This window comes from Phoca vitulina, unplaced genomic scaffold, assembly GCF_004348235.1.
Source record: "Phoca vitulina isolate PV1807 unplaced genomic scaffold, GSC_HSeal_1.0 scaffold16, whole genome shotgun sequence".
Taxonomy (NCBI): Eukaryota; Metazoa; Chordata; class Mammalia; order Carnivora; family Phocidae; genus Phoca; species Phoca vitulina.
Window position 1 is genome coordinate 23,453,429 of NW_022589719.1, and position 20,097 is coordinate 23,473,525.

A 20,097-nucleotide genomic window follows, 5' to 3' on the forward strand; every position below is an offset into this window, starting at 1 on the left:
AGTTCACCGATGCCTGTGAGGGAAAGCTGAGTGCCCAAGGTCACCCGGGGCGGAGCCCGGAACGAGACCCCAGAGGGCGAGCGGTCTCTTGAGGTCTCCCGGAACCGCACGGGTCGGGGCCTGGGGACTTGGGGCCTTGCCTGTGAGGAGCGGGAGGGCCCGGGAGTCCGCGGCTGGGGCGTCCGCGGGACCGAGTCGGGTGGCTTCAGCACCTCGGAGAGCTCCGCCTCGACCCTGACCTTGTAGGCTCCGCTCCGCGCTACCAGGCAGCCGCGTTTCTGCCTCCATCTGACACGACCCTTCCTGGGGCCAGCCAGGGTCGGACTCATCCCTCCCCCCACCACGCCCAGGTCCTGAGGCTTGTCACCCCAAACTCTTTGAGCGCAAACACCCGATTAACCTTAAGACCGCCGGTTCCTTCTCTTGGAAAAACAACTCAGGTCCCGCCCCTCCACCCTCCCGCAGGACCGGGCGGGGGGCTGTGAGGGGGGTGGTGGAGGCGGGTAAGGCAGTGGAGGGGAGGCGGCAGGAGCTGCCAGAGAAGGGGTTGGGAATTGGGGCAAGAGCCAGCGCTGCGGGTCTTTTGGTGTGGAGTTCCCCACGCTGACTGAGGAAGAGGTCCTTGGGTGCTCCCCAGGGCAGCTGGAATTAGCTGTTTAGGCTTAGAGTGAAAAGCCATCGTCCTTTATGTGAATGATCCGGTCTCCCATGAGCCTCATAACCAAGGACGAGAGAAGATATTGTTCTTGCCCCCACTTCACAGATGAAGAAAGGGGCTCAGTTGGTTCATATGACAATCATATAACAGTCCTGCCCTTGTTCCACTTTGCCATAAATCCAGGAGAGGGTGGTGCTCCTAGGAAGGTGGAATTGTGGTGTGTGTGTGTGTAATGGGGAGGGGGGGAGGCCAGATACTTAAAAAGTCACACAGGAAACAAGCCAGGCCAAGGACTGGAGGCCACAGAAATCAGAAATGTCTCCAACCACTGCCTTGAGTTCTTCCAGAAACCGTCAGGCAAGGTTGCTCCAGTTTCCCTGAAACCCTTACCGTGTGGTAGGGTTGACCCCTCCAATCCCAGACCCAACAGTGGAACTGTGGAGAGCTGAGTTGGGAACCGGGGGACCTGGTTTTGTGTTTGCTCTCTGCCTTTGACTCAACTGGGTTCATAGACAACTTGGGTCTATAGAACTCCTCTGAACCAAATTCCTCATCTCCAAATGGGATTGCCAAGCTCTGCCCTGCTGACCCCACAACCTTGTTATGACAGGCAAGGGGCCCTGAGGCTTTACTGCTAGTAGGGGAGCTTCCATCCACCAGGCAAGGGCTTTCTAAAGAAGGGAAGGGGTTGATGTGGAAACACAAAAGTTTGACAGGTAGCTGCTGGGTTCATCCTTGGCTAGACAGGGCACAGGAAGGCAGGCAGGACCAAATTTGGATCCTCTCATCCACAAGGTGTCTTCATTTTTCCAAAATAACAGAGCAAGTCGGGTTCTCATCTGGGTTCAAACCCTGGCTCAGTTAGTTGTGTGGTCTGGGGCGGGGGGTGGGGGGATAGTACCAGTACCTATCTGGGAGGGCTTCTGTGATGAGGATCGAGATAGTACACATTGAGTCCTTGGCACGTGGCTTATATTCAACAAATTCATAGTCCATACTGTCAGACCAAGGAATTCCTCTCCCGGGGGGTTGGGGGATGGGAGTGCGTGGGTGGAGGGCAGGGACTGCAGTGGGGCAATCCTTCGGTCCTTCAATGAGTAGTTCAAATCCTACCTCTTCTAAGAAGCCTGGCACTAACCACTCCAGTGCTGACCTAGAATGACTCGAAATTATAGAGTTCCAAGTAACTGTAAGAGGTTACATAATACAAGCCCTGTATCCTACTACAAGGGAAGAAAGTGGAGCAGAGAAAAGGCAGGTGGCTTGCCCAAGGTCACACAGCTGGCTGATGTGTCTTTTAGTCCAGAACCCACTCTTCTGTGGGTTCTGGACTAAAATGTTCTAGAAAATTCTAGTGTTCATAACTGTAATAGCTCTACACACTGTTTTGTATTACTTGCTTGCCCATTTAATCTTTTGGTTTTGTCTCTGTTGGTACAGTAATTCTACAAGTCCCAGAGGATCTGGGACAGAGTCGGGCACACAAGAGATAGTCAAGAAATAGATGATGCTGGGGCACCTGTGTGGCTCAGTAGGTTGAGTGTCTGCCTTTGGTTCAGGTCATGATCCCAGGGTCCCGGAACTGAATCCAGCCTCGGGCTCCCTGCTCAGCAGGGAGCCTGCTTCTCCCTCTCCCTCTGCCCCCCTCCCCAACTCATGCTCACTCTCTAATAAATAAAATCTTTAAAAAAAAAAAAAAAGAAATAGTTGTTGCTGGCAAAAATCCCTGGGGTGGCTCTGTTTTCCTTGTACCCTTCTGTAAGAGTTGGGGCAAGTATCGTCCCACCTTCTAACTGGCTTGAAACTCAAAGTGGCCAAGGCCCACAGCTACGGCAGGCCCTTCAGCCACTGTGCTAGGGACACAAAGTAAAGGGGAACCCGAGCAGCCACAAACGGCATCTCAGAGGGACGCCTGCAGACCAGACCAAGCTCCCCGCCTGGCCAGCCCAGACACCCATGACGGGTGGTTTCCGGGGACCAGAGAGGATCCAGCAGCTTTCTGGCCAGTCCCAGTCACCTCTTCATTCCAGACCCCCAGTCCTGGGTAGGAAGCAGTCAGGATGGGTGACTTTCCGTCATTCTTACCTACCCACCTGTCACTGTTAAGGCTGCCCCAATCCTTAGCAGGCCCGGGGGAAGCAGGAGGTGGTGAGGCACAGAGACCCAGCACACGTGGCAGCCCGTACCTGACTGGCTGCTTCTTCTGAGGTGACAGACAGGGCTCCCCACATAGGACAGCAGCACCAGATACAGTGCCTGACAGAACCCGGGCCCGCTTAGTTCAATGACCCCCCTCCCCCACCCGCACCCCCAACACCACCCCCTCCTCCATCCTCCATGGAAACAAACAGAGAGGAGCCTGGTGAGGGGCATGTCATCATTTTAATGATGTAGATCTTTGGTGTTTCCCTCATTAGCAGTCAGACTATCCCCTCTCCTCCCACCACAATGTTTCTATGATGAGTTACAAACAGAAAAGAAATCACATTTTCATACTAAAAACAAAATAATCAGAGCCTTGATTTCTCCACTAGAAACTACACGTACAGTTCAAGATTCCACATGCAACACCTTAAGTCACAGACCGAGACCTCACACTCTGACCTGGAGTCTCATCCCCTCCCCCAGCCTGGGGCTGGCTTTGGCCTGGGCTCATGTAATACTGCCACCCACAGGTGCTGCTCTGAGGGCTGGGGAGGGGGCAGGGGGAGAGGAGCTTGGTGGACAAGCCCCGGGGGCTGGCCAGCCTACACCCCCCACTCCTGAGTGAGGACCTGCCCACCGTCCCTTGACCCCATCCTGTATCAGGCAAGCAGGCTGCTCCCTTGGCTCCGTGGTTGTCCCCCATCAGTAAGTGCAGGAAGGCCCTGTCTTCAGGAATCTGGGAGCCTGGCCTGAGCCCTGGCTGTGGTCTCTGTGGGGTAAGATGCTAAAGAGAGGCTGAAGCTCTGGAAGGCTCAGAGACACAGGTGGTTCCTGGGGCCCAGGCTGCTCCTCCTGCTCTTGGGCTCCTAGTGGCCCCACCCGTGCCACAGGGGGCCAGGGCAAAGCTGCCCCAGCGGCCACTGTCCCGGATGGTTTGGCCCCAATCTGGAAGACAGTTCACCCTCCTGGGGCTCTCTACCCAAGGGTGAGTCTCTTCAGCCATGTTTCTAGGACAAAGGGGGGGGTTCATGGCAGGGATACCCACTTCCTCCTCCATTCACACGGAGCACAGCAGTATGGCTCCCCTGGGCTCCAGATCCTGGAAGGTTCTAGTCCCGAGGCAAGCCCTGCCCATTCGACTGCCTCATGCCCACTGCCTCTGACTTCACTCGACATCCCCCCCCCACCCTGCTCCTGTTCCCTGATGCAGCCCGCAGCTCTTCCGCGCGTACAGTTCCCAGTCAGCTGTGAGGTCCGGTTTCTGCTCAGCGGTTCGAGGGGGAGCACCAGTGCACACATGGGTCTCTACCTGTTCCGTGGCTCCCTGCTGGGGCCTGCAGCTTCCCCCCGGCCGCTGCCACCGCCATCAGCAAGGTGATTGTTACTGGTCAGGTCGCAGTGCAGGGTTGGTCCTTCGGTGCCGGGAAGGGGGAGAGGGGAGGGGACCGGGGAGGAAGGCGGCAGGGGCGGCTGGGGTGGCTGGGGCGGCTCCCGCCCGGGGGCACCAGGCTGGTCCCAGGAGGCTGTCCGGGGGCTCAGGCCCCGCTCTGCCAGCTGCCCAGGCTCCGGGAGCAGTCCCCGAGAGGCGGAGGGCCGGGGCGAGGCGGCGCGGGCAGCCGCGGGCTCAGCGCCGGTCTGGGAGCCACGGTGGATGCGGTGGCTGACGATGATGCTGTTGCCGAAGCCGCCCATGGAGGCCATGGTGGTGCTCTGCTCCCGCTGCACCACGGCCGTCATGCCCCCTTCCGCCATCAGCCGCTGGATCCTGCTGAGGGCATCTTCCCCGCTCGCACCGGACTCTGAGCCCTCGCCTGGAAGGTAGGGAGCACAGGACAGAGGGGGTTCGCGGCTGACCGGGGCCACTGAGGCAGGCAGGCCACCGTGAGGAGGAGCTGGGGGATTCTCTGCCAAAAGCAGGAACGAGAAGAGTCCAACTCCCTCTTTCGGAGGATCAGAGACTTGAAAGCTAGACAAGATTCCCCAAATGGTCATAATTCCCATTTCTGTTCTACTGGTGGGGAAAGTGAGGCTGAGGATGGCATGAGGTGGCCAAGGCCACTCAGCCAGTTAAGAGGCAGAGCTGGACCAGAAGGAGGGCATTTGGCACAAGTGGCGGGCTAGGCACTACATGAATGAAGGTGGCTGGGGTGGACACAGATGGCTTACTTTGTCTGCTGTCTCCCTGTCCGGGAAACTGGGAGACCTGGCCCGGAGAGAGGGCGTGCTGCCTGGTGTGTGGAAAGAGAGGGCAACCCACAGCGTGTGGCCCAAAGGCAAATAGTCTGCTCTGCCTCATTTCAAAGCTGTGCTGTCTTCCCTCAGTGTTGTTCTGTTTACTTCCTAAAAGCCCACGAGGAAGACTGGGTTTTTAACTGTTCCCTAGAAGGCATTCTGTCTCCTCTCTTCCCTCTTTCCGAAACCACCAGCTTTCCCAAGCTGTTTCCCATCTACTGTTCTCCTTGGCTTGCGCTGGATGCCTGATACCCTCATCCTTCCCTGGAGACAGCCAACTGCCCAGGCCTGAGGCTTCAGCCCACATCTCCAGGGAGGGAGAGAAGGTTCTGTTCCTTCCCCAAAGGCCTGGGCATTCCCACTCCCCTTGTGGGGGAGCAAAGGAGGCTCTGGCTCAAATCCATTCTGTGCTCACTAGCTGTGTGACCTTGGATGAGTCCCTTAACATCCACCTTGCACAGTGTGCCGGGCCAAAGAAATGGGGTAATGGGCATGGTGGGCACTTGGCGACGGCTGTGGTGAATAACCTGGGGCCTGGGAGTGGGGCTCCGTCCTGAGGGACCCTCCCTCCACCTGTGCTCAGCCCCCTGGTTGACCCAAGCCTGTGGGCAACTACGATCAAGACCCCCTGGGGCTGCCAGGGCTAGCACTACCTATCAATTTATTTCCTTCGGCTACTTGCTGGCCAGTTTGGGATTTTGCAGATTTGGGGGCGCTGATGGTGAGGGTTTTTCTTTTTTTGGGTACTTATTGTCAACAGCTATTTTTGTAAGACTTTTTTTGCTCCCTCCCTGTCCAGTCCCTTTTCTCTGCTTGCCTTGTTAGAGCTGGATTTCCAGCCAGCCAGTTCCACAGCTTCGCGGTGGCTAAGGCCCCATTAGATCTTTCCCTCCTTGTTAGTGCTTGGCAGCCTCACGCCATGGGTCTTCGTCAGGCGCTTCTCTTCAGCACTAAGCAGTGGGGACTCGGCCTCAGCTTTCACTTACATGCCTGCGGTTTGCGTTTCTCCCCTTTTCTCCCCATCAACGCTCCCCATCCTCCCCCAACCCCCTAAGGCGGCTGCCCTTCCCTGCTTCCCCCTCCGACAGCTCAGCGCCAACTCCCAGGGCAGAAGAAAAGTCTCTGAAGGGCTCTTAGCACTCCTCTCAGGGGGCAAAGCCTTCCAACAGTGGGGCAGAGGGTAAGAGGAAAGGTCAACCAGGGCCTCGGTGCCAGCACAGCTCCTATCCTGTGAGCCCAAAGGGCTGCCCGGCGAGGCCCCCTGGGGACCGCTCTGTGCTCGCTGCCACCCCCACTGCTTTCCCAGAACTCTGTGCACGGAGGGCCTTCCCAGCTGGGTCTGGGACGTGCGGGGGGCTGGCCCGAGGCCTGCTGGCGTTGTCGCTCACTGTGCTGGGCTCTGCCTAGCGAACTATCAGCTCTTTTCATGAAGCTCCCTTCCAGGGCCAGGACAGGGCTGCCTTGGGGCCCCCAGGGCGGTGCCACAGCCAGGTCCTCGGAGAGGCCCTCCTGCCCTTTCCCACTGCACCCGTGGCTCTGGCCTTGGCCATGTCTCACCACGACTGTGGTTGTATTTCGTGACTGGGCTTCTTGCTTATTACTTCCCTTTCCACCCAGCCTCCACACTGCTGCTATTACCATTCTAATTAAGCTCAGATTCACTGAGTTCTAGTTAAGTCCCTAATCTGTTTAAAACCCAGAAGTTCCAAGGGCCCTCAAAGTTGTCAAGATGCCTTAGCATGACATTTAAGGGCCCTCTGGTCAGGTCGTAGCCACTTCCCTGACCATCCTCCCTTCCTGCACCAATGATCTTACCAAAGCCAACGGGGCACTGCTGTGAGCCTGCCTGCCCCTGCTCACACACACTGGGGACACCCTGGGGATGTCAAGGTCAATGTGAATACCACCCCTCCCACCTGGCCTTCGGGGGACCCCAGCTGGGAGTGGCTGCTCCCTCCCTGAGCCCTCGCAGTGCCCCACGCCTCCGTGTGTGTCATCTCTGGCTGTGGTATCTCCCTCCTGGGCTGCAGGTCCCTGCAGGCCTCAGAGTAAGTTTTATCTATCTTTGGGTCCGGTGGCTAATGCGTGGTCTTGCCCTTGGTGTCCATCTGTCACGTGAACGTGTGGCTGAATGAAAGGGCTCCCAGGCTGACTACAGGTGCTCCAGACTTAAGGTAGTCTGTGAAACCTGGTCACACGTCACCCTCTGCTGTGCAGGAAGTGCTTAAGCGTTTGTTCCCTTTCTGGGCTTGCTTTCGAAGGAGAAGACAATGCTCTCATCTCTGAAGCTGCTTCCCTCTGCGATACCTTTGGATTCCTGGTGCCTAACCCAGTATCAGTCATATAGTAAGTGCTCAAAAGAGACCAGACGGAAGAAGTTAAGCTGTGCCCGTGGCCGGCTTCCTCACGGCTAGTGCACACAGCTGTGAGCTGAGCTGCTCTCTCAGGGACTCCAAGCCAAGGCCAAGAGCCGCTGGAAGCAGCCAGCACATTCTGCAAGAAGAAGACACACTGGAGCCTGAGGGAAAAGGCAGCTGTGGCCGGGGATCCAAGCTATTAGCTCTAGGAGCAGTGGTGGCCACAGAGGTTAATTCTGCTGTCTCCTTCCCTAGCCAAAGCATTTCTTTTTGCCTTTGAAAAATGGGAAATTGAGTTAGTGTTGACAGGATATCTTTTCCTTGGCAAGTTCTAAGGTACTTTCTGGGTGCGGAGGCCAGGATGGGATCAGCAAGTTCCCATAATGCCCTGTAACTGCATTTAATTCTGGGGCTTTCACTGCCCAGAAGAGGGAAGCCAGGCTGAGTGGAAGGGAAAGGAGGAGCTGCCTTTCCTGCCCTCGGGGGACCCGTTAGCCTTCCAGCCCCTCGCTTTCCACCTTTGCTGTTCCCTGGCCCCAGGCCCGGGCTACTGCAGCGGGGCTCTCATCTGCACCAGACAAGAAAAGGCCCCTCCAGCGGTCAGAGACAGACAGGAGTGAGCACAGCCAAGCTCAGGGGCAGGCCGCCTTTGCCTTCACACAATCCATCCATTCCACAAACTTCCTGAGTGCCTACTGTATGCCGGGAGGCACTGGATCAGTGTGGGGAGCAAAGAGCGAGCCCAGGGAACGCTCCCCTCCATTTCCGAGTGACAGGGTAGGGAAGCTTTGAAGGTGGACAAGCTAAAAAGCTGATAACTTGCAAACTTCCCCTGTGGAAGGCTCTTCCTGGAAGTCCTATAAAGAGCTGAAGAGACTTTAATCCAATCTTTAGAGGGTCAGAAAATGAAGAGTGGCCTGGAAATCCTTCTGTGCTGACGGGAAAAGGGCTAAGGGAGGAGGGGCAGCCCCAGAACGTGAGTCAGTCAGGCAGGGCCGTTTCCCCCACTAACCCCCCTGGGCCTCTGGTGTGTAGGGGTGCACAGGTGTTCCCGCCCTGGCCCCACCTTCTAGCGAGGCCCAGGAAAAGGGTCACCTAACTTCACTAAGGGCTTCCTCTACATGTTCCTGCAGCTGCGGCCATCAGTTTGCCAACACGGAGAGAGAGGAGCAGGGGTGAGAGCGGAGGCAGCGGTGTGCGGAGCTGCGACGCCTGCCTGCTGGATGGGAAAGGTGGGCCAGAGAGCCAGACTCTTGCTTCCCGATCCCCTGCCTTGCTACCAGAGTGGCAGGAGAGGCTGGTGGTCCGGGGGGGAAGCACCTCAGAACAAGGCTCCTGGCGCCAGGAGAGATGGAGCTGGTCAGTGACATACCTCCCCACCACCCACACCTTTACCCTTACTTCTGTCTGCGTGAGGGGCTTTCTGAAAGGGACCGGGGTGCTGAGAAGGGCTGGGGTGCAGAGCTCCAGGCAAAGGTCATGGGCCCCAGACCGACGCAGCGAGCTACCTGAGCCCACCCTGCCCGCACTCCAGCGCCGGATGGCTGCACCTGCCGCAGAGTGCCTCTGGCCTCTGAACAGCTCCCCCTCTGCCACCTGCTCTCCTCTGGGGTGAGGAGACACGATGGGAATGAGGTGCTGGCCTCTGAAACTGGCCACAACCAACGAAGAGTCATGGGCCTCAGATGAGGATGTGGCCTGGGCCCAAAAAACGGACTCAATTTTTAAAAATCTCCGTTCACGGTGGTAAAGGGACAGCGCCCTGCGTGGGGCTCCAGGATGGAAAGCTGCTCCCTGGGAGACACAGGCAGATCTGTTACTCTGCTTCCCGCACACCACGGCTCTTCCATGGCCGTTTTTTGAGCAAATGGCTCAACACAGACTCAAAGCATGTATGTGTGGCTGGAGGCTGCCTTGTCTGAAGCTCCGACCAGCAAGGGGGCTGGGGCGCGGGTACGGAGAGCAACTGGGTGAGAAGAGCCTGCTTAGCACAGCTGCCGACAGACTCCAGAGTGGCTCAAGCTCTACCGCTGGGAAGTGCTAACTGGTTCTCAGAAGTGTGAGGCCAGCACAGAGCCAGGGCTGAGGCTGGCCGAGCCACACCTGAGGAAGGTGAGGGAAGGGGCTGCTGGTGTGCCGGCCGCAGCCAGAACGGCAGGGAGCCATGGGTGTAACCGCAGCTCGACAAGCTACCCTGTGGGTCAGCCCCGAAGCCCAGGCCCCGCGTGCTCGTCCCGCAACAAGAGCCTGTGGCACTGAGTCTCTCCTGCAGGCTCTTCCGTATCTAGGCCACTTCCTGTGTGCTCTCTCTGGAAGAACAGCCTGGATCCTCCAAGTTTTACAGAAGAGGGCGGTCAGGGTACTTGGTGAGAGCTGAGCAGAGCTGTACGAGCAGCTCAGCCTGCTGGGAACAGTGAGCCAGATCAGGGAAACGCTGTTCCTGCCTGAGGAGGCTCCTCGCGCCACCGGGGGAGCGTTCCCAAGCAGGTAAGAGGGTACTCCTTCGGAGAGGGGAGGGCCCTTTCTCAGCACCACCTGTCTCTGCGGAGGGGCCAGGAGGGGTGAGAGGACCCCCAGTCGTAATTCCCCTCTAGAATTATGTGACTCTTACCTTCCCCAGGACCCGAAGCCGCTGTCCCCGGCTCCTGTAGCTCCCTCTCTGTCTGCGTTTCGGCATTCTGCAGCTGAAGGGCCAGAGTCTGGGTGCCCTGAGATGTCACGGAGGTGGCGGGGTTCCGGGGCTGCAGCCCAATGGCGTTCATCAGACCCATGTCTCTGTCTGTCCTCCACGCAGCTCTGCTAGTTCTGGCGGGGGGAGAGGCAGACAGAAGTCAGGCAGGGCTTGGGACAGCACGCCTCCCAGAGTCCCACCTGTTCCCCACCGACCCTCAGGGCACAGCCCCCTGGAGCAGAGGCCACAGGCTCCGAAGACAAGCCCTGTGCTCCTGCGGCTCCCTCCCGACGGCAGGTCATGCCTCTGGATCAGGCCAAGCTCTGGGACAATCAGAGGAGGCTGCAGAACCACCCAAGTTTGCAAACCAGCTAGTTCTGTCACTCCCTTAAACAGTGAGTGTCTTCTGGGGAGGGAGAGGTGGCTGATCTTAAGACTTATTTACATTCAGGAAGCCACGAGCTGGCATCTGTGGGACAAAGGGTGAGCAGCAGCAGAAGGACCTTTCCTCTCTTAGCTTTTCCTTCCCTCTAACTATATGCTGACAGGATTCCAGTTTAAATTCTTGGCATCTTCCCTGGCTCTCCACTTTGGAGGAAAAGCCCTTCTGGGCTCCTTCAGGGCCTTCCCACAGCAGGCCCTTGAAGGCAGGCAGCACAAGCTGACCTGGGAGCAAGGCCCAGGCCCAAAGCCGGCAGCCCTCTTCCCTTGGGCATTTCCCCAGGTGCCAGCCCCTTGGGAGAGCTGGGGCTGGCAGCAGAGGGAGCCCAGGACTTCCGTGACAGGCACCAGCCACTCCTTTCTAGCTGCTTCTGGGGACTATTCCTCTAGCTGTGCCCTATAATTCCTCTAGGAAGCAGCAATTGCCTAAGGTGTATTACTGACCCAGCATTTTTTGTCAGAATGTTCCAGTCTTCATTAATAAATTAAGTGATAAGTGGGTCGGTACCAGGTTTCTACTCTCTGGCCCCTGGGGAGGGTTTGTCCCTGGGCTACAGCTCTGAGCAGCTTGGTCCCCGAGGCCCTGGTCACCTGCAGCATTGTCCACAGATTCTCCCTGGGCCACAAGCACACTTCTTGGGGACAGCATCCCTCCCTAGTGCTGTCTTCTCCCCTTACCCCAGTGTGCCCAGACACCATGGCCAAGATGGGAAAGGGCCACAGGATGTCCTAGTTTGTTCTCAATCAAGACTCTAAGAGCAGAGGTTTTGTTCTCTTCCTCAGCCATAGAATGCTTTTCTCAAATGAAACTGCAAAAGCTCAATGCATGAAGCAGATCAAAGAGGAGCTGCTGTGGCTGAGGAGAGGCACTCAGAGAGCCCAGAGCAGTCCGAGGGCACTGCTCGAGAGCCCATCCGAAACAGGAGGAAGGGACAAGCCTCCCTCCTGCAGCTGTGCCCTCCTCCTTCCCAAACTCACCCAGGCCTTTCACTGCTCCTGCTGCTGGAGTGGACCGTGAAGACAGTCTCGTTCAGCTGGTCCCAGTAGTACTCAACACCAGAGTTTAAGGCCCTGAAAATCAGTTGGGAAGAGTGGAGGAGAAAAGGTGGAGAGCATTAGAGAGAGAAGGGCCAGAACTCCTCCCACCTCCTGGGCTTTGTGGACTGTGACCCAACAGCCCTCTTTAGTCTCTCCTGGGGCGGAGCTGAGACCAGGACGCTCAGTACTGGAGCAATGCGGACGACTCTCCAACAGCCCAAATGCCTGTAGTGGTGGGTTTTTAGTCTCTTCCTTCCTCTGAACAATGCCTAACAAGCTCCTCCTTGGGCCTGAGAGATAGCTAAAGAATAGCCACCCTATCCGTAGGCAGTGGGATAAGTGTTCTTCAGACATAAAGAAAGGAGCTAAGATGGCAAATGAGAGGCTGGGGAGGCCCTGGAGAGACAGGGTGCCATAGACAGCCCCACCTAAAGTCCGGACTTCGTGCTCCAAAACGGAGAAAGCATAGGCTCTTGCCACTGGGTCTTCCCTGCTGCCATGGGGCAGGCAGGAAGGAAAATGAGGCACCTTACCATTCTTAGTTCTCCCACTGCCAACCCTGCCCTGCTTCCTCCCTTCCCTGTAATGGACCATTAAGCCGTTTCTTCTAATCTCCCATGGGCACTGCTACCAGAAGGGAAGCAGTGGCTTCTCATGTTTCTATAATGACCTACAAAGCCACCCCAGGCAGCAGTCCTGTTACACAGACTGCTTTGCTTTTAAGGATTCCTTCCTGGAAGAGGTGTTACCTAGCAGTCACTGTGGTTGAGGGTGGGGTGCTGGTGGTGAAGGTGGGGACAGGAGATGGGGAAGAGGTGTCTGAGCCCATCAGAACTCTGGTGTCCCTGGGGCGTCTGGCTGGCTCAGCTGGTAGAGCATGGGACTCTTGATCTCAGGGTCGTGAGTTTGAGGCCCACGTTGGGCACAGACCTCACTTAAAAACAAAACAAGGGCGCCTGGGTGGCTCGGTTGTCAAGCGTCTGCCTTAAGCTCAGGTCATGGTCCCAGGGTCCTGGGATCGAGCCCCGCATCGGGCTCCCTGCTCAGCGGGAAGCCTGCTTCTCCCTCTCCCACTCTCTCTGCTTGTGTTCCTGCTCTCGCTATCTGTCAAATAAATAAAATCTTTAAAACAAAACAAAACAAAACAAAACTCTGGTGTCCCTCTGGAGACTGAAAGAGATACTCAGAACAGCCGGCTTGGTTCCTAAATGGGAGGGGGCACGCACACGTGCTTGAAGAACCGTATCCCCCCGCCAATCCAGATATTGGAGCCCTATCCCCCAGTGTAACTGTAGCTGAAGAGAGGGTCTTTAGGAGGTAATTAAAGTTCAGTGAGGCCATAAGGGTGGGACTTGAATCCAAAAGGACTGTGGCTTTATAAGAAGAGTACAAAAGTGGGGTGCCTGGCTGGCTCAGTCAGTGGAACATGCAACTCTTGATCTTGGGGTTGAGCCCGCGTTGGGTGTAGAGATTATTTTAAAAAAAAAAATTTTTTTTTTTTTTTTAAGATTTTCTTTATTTATTTGACACAGGGAAACACAGCGAGAGAGGGAAAACAAGCAGGGGGAGTGGGAGAGGGAGAAGCAGGCTTCCCGGGAAGCTGGGAGCCTGACGCGGGGCTCGATCCCAGGACCCCAGGATCATGACCTGAGCTGAAGGCAGATGCTTAACGACTTAGCCACCCAGGCGCCCCTATTTAAAAATTTTATTTAAAAATAAAATCTCAGAAAAAAGAAGAAAAAGAAAAAGAAGAGTAAGAAAGAGATCTCTCGCTTTCTCCACCATGTGAGGATGCAAGAAGACAGCCCTCACCAGAACCCAACCCTGCTGGCTCCTCATCTCAGACTTCCAGCCTCCAGAACTGTGGGGAAATAAATTTCTGTTAAGATCCCCCAGTCTGTGGTGTTCTGTAATGGCTGCCCGAGCTAAGACAAGCTCTGACAAAAGCCAACTTTTTAACCTAGAGGCCTTGGCCATCTTCCTTTAATGGCAGAGCTTCTTCAACAAAGAGCAGAGAAATCAAAGCCAGTGGGTCATGAGGGAAAGGCCAGCTGTGGGGGGGGGGGGGGGGAGTGAAGTCAGGATTAGCCAGGACGGCACCTGAGGGCCTGGCTGACAAGGGACCACGTGTCAGGAGGCTGTGCTACTGCAGGTGAAGGGGAACAGGCCTCGGCTGAAACCCCTCATCTGTCTCTCGAGGGTCATGAAAATTCTGGGGACTGGACTTCACCTGAGGGCACACGAGCGTCTTTGGAGGGAAAGAGCCACAGCCAAGCACAGGTGCTCTTCCTTCCCTGTCTGGTCTAACCGCTCTTGGCTACCCCCGGGGGCCCGCAGGGCTGCGGATTTGGTGTGATCTTCTTCAGACCATCCCTTTAAAAAGGAGCAGCTCCTTCCTCTTCAGAGCATTCAGCTATTTTTGTGGGTGTTGTCTGAGAAGAGCAGGGGCACTGCAGGGCAGGGGAGATAGGAGAGGACCTTCCACGACGGAAGAGGCAAAGGGCCAGAGGTCAACAGCAGAGGCCTCCAAAAACAAAGCCATCATTGCAGAGTTTGCTGAGCATGAGGCCCCATGCGAAGCCAGCTGCCAGGGAGCCTCTGATTTACAAACTTGTCAAGATTTATTGACAGGTGGCAGTACCATCCGGGGCCCTGCCAAATCCTTCCTCTGTAATTCCTGCCAGCCAGGGCCGGGTAGCGACCACAAACTGTCCACACTAGACCTATGCTGAGCCATGCGCTGCACGACCAGGAACCTTCCTTCCAGTCTCAGAAGACAGGCCACCTGAAGGCCCACTCTCTGGGCTGGGACTGTCAGCATGATGCTGATGATCAAAGGGTCCCCTCAACCACTTTCCATCTGGCAGCATGCAGTGTCAGCTCAGAGCTGCGGATTCGGGACATTCAGTGATGAGGTCGACGGCCAAGCAGAACGAGACAACGGAGTCTGGCAGATGTGCTTCTCCCGCCCCCTCCCCATCCTTTCTGGCCCCCACCAACAGGTCTACTGGAGCCCTGACCTGTTCTACTTTCTGTGGTCAGAGCAGCTTGACTACAACAAGCTCGTGTTTAAAGTTTGGTTAAAATTCCAGGTACTGGACCAAGGATCAGAACTGAAGACACCCTGTCTGGCGACTAAAACTCTTAGCCTTCAATACCCAGTATCACTGATTTCTGTCTACAAGCTGAATAATGCTCCCAACTATCTCTTTTCTCCTTGGGTCTTAGTAAGGATCAATGAGTCACTGTTGGCTCCGGGTTCTTCCTGATAGCCAGGCAAACACACAAAGGGCTGAGGAAGCACGGGAAGGCCGAGCAGGGTCAGCCTTTTCAAAGGGACTTACTTCCACTTCACCCTAGGCTTCCTTCAGCACCATCTGTAAGCTGTGCTTCTGGGCTGGGCTCAGTGACTCCCTCACACCTGGGACCTTCTGGGGCTCCCTGAACATGGCTAGGAGCTGTCCCAGCTTCCTCAGTGGTGACCATGCTCTCATGCAGATTATGGCTCCGATCTTCTCAATTTTTTTTTTTAAGATTTTATTTTTAAGGAATCTCTACACCCAACATGGGGCTCGAATTCACAGCCCTGAGATCAAGAGCTGCAAGCTCCACCGACTCAGCCAGGCAGGCACCCCTGAACTTCTCCACTTCTAGGGAATATTCCCTTTGAGAACATTCTTCTTTCATCTATCACTTACATGCTATTTGGAAAGAAGGACGGGCATTTATCCCCGCTATCCCTGCAACGTGGGAAAGAGTTGGCACCTGGCTCTTGTGGGACAGCCGGAAAGATGAAGTCTCTGTGGCTCCTCTTTTGATTGAGGGGTGTGCCTTTCTCTTCCTTGGTCAGTGATGCTTGATTGCAATCACTGTTTACAGCGGTAGCTTCCTCTTAAGGGACAGAGCTGGGGCCTTGTCAGGGGTGCCACACTCAGCCAGGGGGCCAGATGCCCCACAGTCCTGGCCTAGTTTCTTCTGGCATGAGTCCCTCAATTCTGTCTTCAGAGCTGACTCTGAGAAGCAGTGGTCTTCCCAGCAACACCTCCCCCCCATTTGTAGGGCTGATCTATGAAGCCGGAAGTGAGCAAGCACCCCCTCACATCAATCTGGTACTTCACACCCACTATGGTTATTGGTGGGGGTGTTGGCTGGCCTGGCAGTCAGCCAGAGGCACAGCAGCAGCTTGGGAGGAGTGGCGGGGCGGGGGGGGGGGGGGGGAAGCAAAGCAAAGGAGAAGGGAGGGCCTCACTGCTAGGAAGGGTGGGGTGACCGGGCTACCAGCCACCCTAATGGCTTTGCACAGGGGCTACAGGGCTAGTGTTCGTCTCCTCGCCTGTCATCAGAATGTGGTTCCCTAGAGCGATGGGAGTATTTCCTGAGGCCCTTCTTCTACTATCAGCGGGGTTTTAGTACCACCAAAAGATGCCCAAGGGGCTTGTGACCTCTGTCTGTGCTTGGAGAGAGTGTAGAGGCTAAGACAATGGAGGAGAAATTAAGAGGCAGAGAGCAGGAAGCGGGGTGCAGCTGCCGGTGTCGGCGGATGAAGGCAGACAACCACCTGTTCTGGGGCGAGGGCTGTAACCCCGGCCAGCCGGCTGCTGTGCCCTCGGGAACAGCTGTGCCAGAGCTCTGTCACCAGGGGAAGGGCGGTGAGCCTCAGGCCAGCTGCCTATCTACTGGAGAGACAACAACGCTGAGCTCCTACTGTCCTATTCGTTTGTTCTCCTTGTTCTAGGCCAGAGACCAACCACAGACTGTTCAAAAGATGTGAACATTCTCGCTTCTCCTCTCTCATTTCCCTCCGTGTCAATCACCTGACCCGCTTCAATGCCTCAACGTGATCTAGAGCTGCATGCTTTACCTGAGGTCTTAAGAGAGCAATGAAATCACATGGGTGTTCTTGTGGTATATTTTTCTGTGGAAGAGCGTACATGGTTTCCATCAGAATTTTCTTTATTTATTTTTTAAAGATTTTATTTATTTGACACAGCGAGAGAGGGAACACAAGCAGGGGGAGTGGGAGAGGGAGAAGCAGGCTTCCCACGAAGCAGGGAGCCCGATGCGGGGCTCGACCCCAGGACCCTGGGATCATGACCTGAGCCGAAGGCAGACGCTTAATGACTGAGCCACCCAGGCGCCCCCATCAGAATTTTAAAGTTATTCATGATAGAAAAAAGGTTAAAAAATCAGCTGTAGGAAAGAGCTCGGAACTAGAAAGTCAGGAAGCCTAATTCTGTCACTGATCTATCTGCTGGGAGGCCTGGGCTGAGTCTTCCCGTCTTTACCTGAATACTGCTCCATCTTCCCTGCCTGAAGCCAAATCCCACAGATACGAAGGGGACTGAGAAGCGGAGAAGCTGTGAACAACTTAGGACAAAGTCATGTCTGTCTTAATTTACATGGTTCCCTCAAATATGCAGCCCTAAGATTTGGGGCATTTGCCAGAATGACCCAAGAATTCAGGAGAAACAGCAACCCCACACAGGCAGGCCAAGCTAGCTCTCCCTCGGGCCAACACAACTTGGTCTGCGGTGGGCCACTGTTCGTGGTGTCGACTGCTAGTGCCCCCTTGATCGGGGAAGAGGCCTGAGTTCCTGCGGCTGCGCTCCCCAGGCAGTCCGGGATGGCTCCAGCCTGCTGACGCTGGATGTCGCAGACGACATATGGGGAGACAAGAGAGAAGAGAGGCCAAAGCCAGCTTCATGTGTGGCTGAGGTGTCTGTGACTCACACCAAGTGCGGAGGCCGGGGTTTCAGACATAAAAGCCTCTGGGGGACCACGACGAACTGGAGGTAGAGATTCTGCCTCTGTGGGAGCAGGTCGATTTTACAAGGGCAGGGGATGGGAGTCTGGCTGGGACAAAGGGTTAGTGGCTGGCGCTACAGACAAGACCATGTTGAGGGAGGATGTCTTGGAGAAACAGGGAAAGAAAGGCCTGTAACTACAGTGTTGGTTAAGAATAAAATTATGGTCCAGAATTCTGTGCCAGTTTTGGAAACGATGCCTATCAGAGTCCTCTTATGAACTCTTAAGAGGGTGAGATAAGATAATCAGTCTCATGTGCTTTGGGGAAAAAGGCAGAGCTCAGAGCAGACTGATCCCAGGACTACGGTCAGGCCAGAAGGAAGGCAGAAACGGAGAGACCCAGTGCCAGGACTAACAGCAGCACAGTCGTCAAGGAGGCCGGTCTGGTTCTGGAAAGGCACGAGCAGCTAGTGAGAGGGGCCCTCTGGACACAGAGCCTGAGGAGAGTGCAGCTGGCAGACCGTGGTCGCAGACGGCAGCCTCTCTTTGGGAGGGGCTCCAAAAATGCAGGATAGAATGAAAGAGCTGCCCTTAGAATTGGGTTTCCTTTCTCCTGAGCCACTGACCTAGCTCAGCTGACAAGGGCTCAGTCACCAGTCACCTACCAGGCACAAGAACTGACCCAAATACACACCCTAGGAAAAATCACCAAAGGCCCTATCAAAAGGCAACGCAGACACTTCCAATAGCCAGAGACCCTACCAGAGCAGTCACGCCATGCTCTGTGATCCACAGAACACCCCTGGAGAAGACTCTGCGCCAAGTGAAGGACAGCATTAGGACGGCGTGGAGGCAGAAGTGGCATTTAGTCGGCTGGAACCCTGCGGCGGCCCACACAGCAATCAGCCTGATCTGCACTGAAGCACAGAGCTTCACGCGCCCCACCTGGCTGGGTCTGGAAATTGATGACAGACCTGGCTGACTCCCAGGGTCTCAAGTGAAAGAAGAGACCTCTATCCTCCACAACACCAGGGGAAGGGGAAGGGGTGTCATCAGGACCCAGGACAGAAGTGTCCCCTCCTATCCCCTACTTCAAGACCGGATAACAAGCATTTTGATTCTAAATGGAACTTTTCAATTTGCCTTCACTGTTACGAAGCACAAGCAGAAAGGAAAACAGGCAGGACACAGAGCCAGGCTGCTAGAGATCAGTGGCCTGACAAATTAGGGCTTTAACAATACTCTATTTCCAATTTTATTTCTTAAGTTATGTCTGTGGCATTTACACAAACCTAAGACCACCTGTTGAATTTTTCAAAAGGTGTTTAGAAAAGAATCTTTGATATCTATGCTTTTGCCTGCAGGGAAACTTTACTATCAATAGGTAACCAGAGAACAAGAGAAAACAAAGGAAAAAAATACTGCCTTAGATTTAAGAAGACATAATAACTAAACCAGTCTTTTGAAGATTTCTGGGACAGAGAGCTAACCCTAGCAACCCTAAGTGAAAAGGGCCCTTTATGGAGTGACGCAGAGAATGCGGCAGGCTCCAGCAGAATTTCGATTTCCCATCTACAAGACCCCACCTCACGGCCAGACCCACAGACGATGCCGATTACTCCCGTCCTCGGCCTGGATGACCCCTCCCGCCCACGCTGCCGCCCACCCTAGGCCACTCACTCTGGTCGGCAGATCACCAGGTCTCCTTTGTTGGTACCATAGGCCAGGCCGAGCCCTGGCTCGGGCAGCCAGCGGGCAGAGTTGATGCTGACATGTCTCCGCTGGTCGGCAGGCATGGGGTAAAGGACGTTGAAAACTCTCTGGGTGGGGGAGAAAAGAGGGAAGAAAAGAGAATTCGAGGAGAAAAATTTGTTACCAAGAATAACAAAGTCCCTTCTATGGCCGGGAGCAAGTTAACCACAGGGAGGAAAGAAGGCCTCTTCCACATACGGCAAACTTGGGAGGCTGGGGCCCTCTCACTTTAGGAGGAAGGCTAGAACTCTCTCGAGCAAGACTAGGGCACACTTGGGCTTTTCTGCAGGAAGCTTGCTTGTGCTCTCCTTACAGCCTTTTAGCTCTTTTCATGGCTGTAAGGCAGCCCCCTGGAAAGGCAGTCAGAACTCTGTTCACCAGAAAGGCCTGCCGCTAACTTTCCCCTGACCAGACAGACCAGTGAGAGTCAAGCTCAACTGGGAGTCCCGTTACCATGGCAATCACAGCTCTCACAGCAATGGGGAACTGAAGGTGATAGGGGGGCGGGAGGGGGTGATAACACCAGAGAACATTCTTAATTCATCTAATTAAAAGCAATGTTAAAACTGCTATTGTTAAGGAAACCTAAAAGGTGCACTAAGATGTAGGAAGCAGGGGAGAGGGGGATCTTGAACCAGGTACGTGATTTCTTTCTAGCTTATATAAATCACCATTAAATAGATCATTTCCATTTCTCCAAGGGAGAGAGTCCCCTTCAATAGTCTGCTTGTTTCCAAAGCTACTATTTTCTCAGGAGGCAGCTTAGCTGTGGCTAGGGTTTGGACCGGAGGTGAAAGAAAACCTCCGATCTCTCTGGCCACTGAGCTGCACTATATTCCACAGCAACTGTAGTCAGAGACAGGGGCAGGGCAGTGGGAGAATGAAGGATGAGGACTTTCTTTCGAGTTAGAAAGCCCTGGGTTGGAGTCCTGACACCACTTCTCTAGAATAGTGACATCTCCAGATCTCAGTTTAAAAAGAGACAGCACTTGGGGTGCCTGCGTGGCTCAGTCAGTTAAGCATCTGACTCTTGATCTCAGCTCAAGGTCATGAGTTCA

The 20,097-nt window shown here is 55.2% G+C and overlaps 1 protein-coding gene across 4 annotated transcripts in view; it reads right to left on the reverse strand.

The window, feature by feature from the left end:
• Positions 1 to 3,021: 3,021 nt before the first annotated feature.
• The window catches only part of AMBRA1 (autophagy and beclin 1 regulator 1), a 171,065-nt gene continuing 153,989 nt past the window's right edge, over positions 3,022 to 20,097 (reverse strand). For all 4 annotated transcript variants that reach the window (XM_032414020.1, XM_032414022.1, XM_032414021.1 and 1 more), the window contains 4 exons: positions 18,968 to 19,107; positions 11,483 to 11,575; positions 10,004 to 10,197; positions 3,022 to 4,614 (listed from right to left, as the gene is read on the reverse strand). In XM_032414020.1, the coding sequence (XP_032269911.1) occupies positions 4,109 to 4,614; positions 10,004 to 10,197; positions 11,483 to 11,575; positions 18,968 to 19,107 (933 nt within the window). In that variant the 3' untranslated portion in view covers positions 3,022 to 4,108. The remainder of the gene's footprint in view (positions 4,615 to 10,003; positions 10,198 to 11,482; positions 11,576 to 18,967; positions 19,108 to 20,097) is intronic.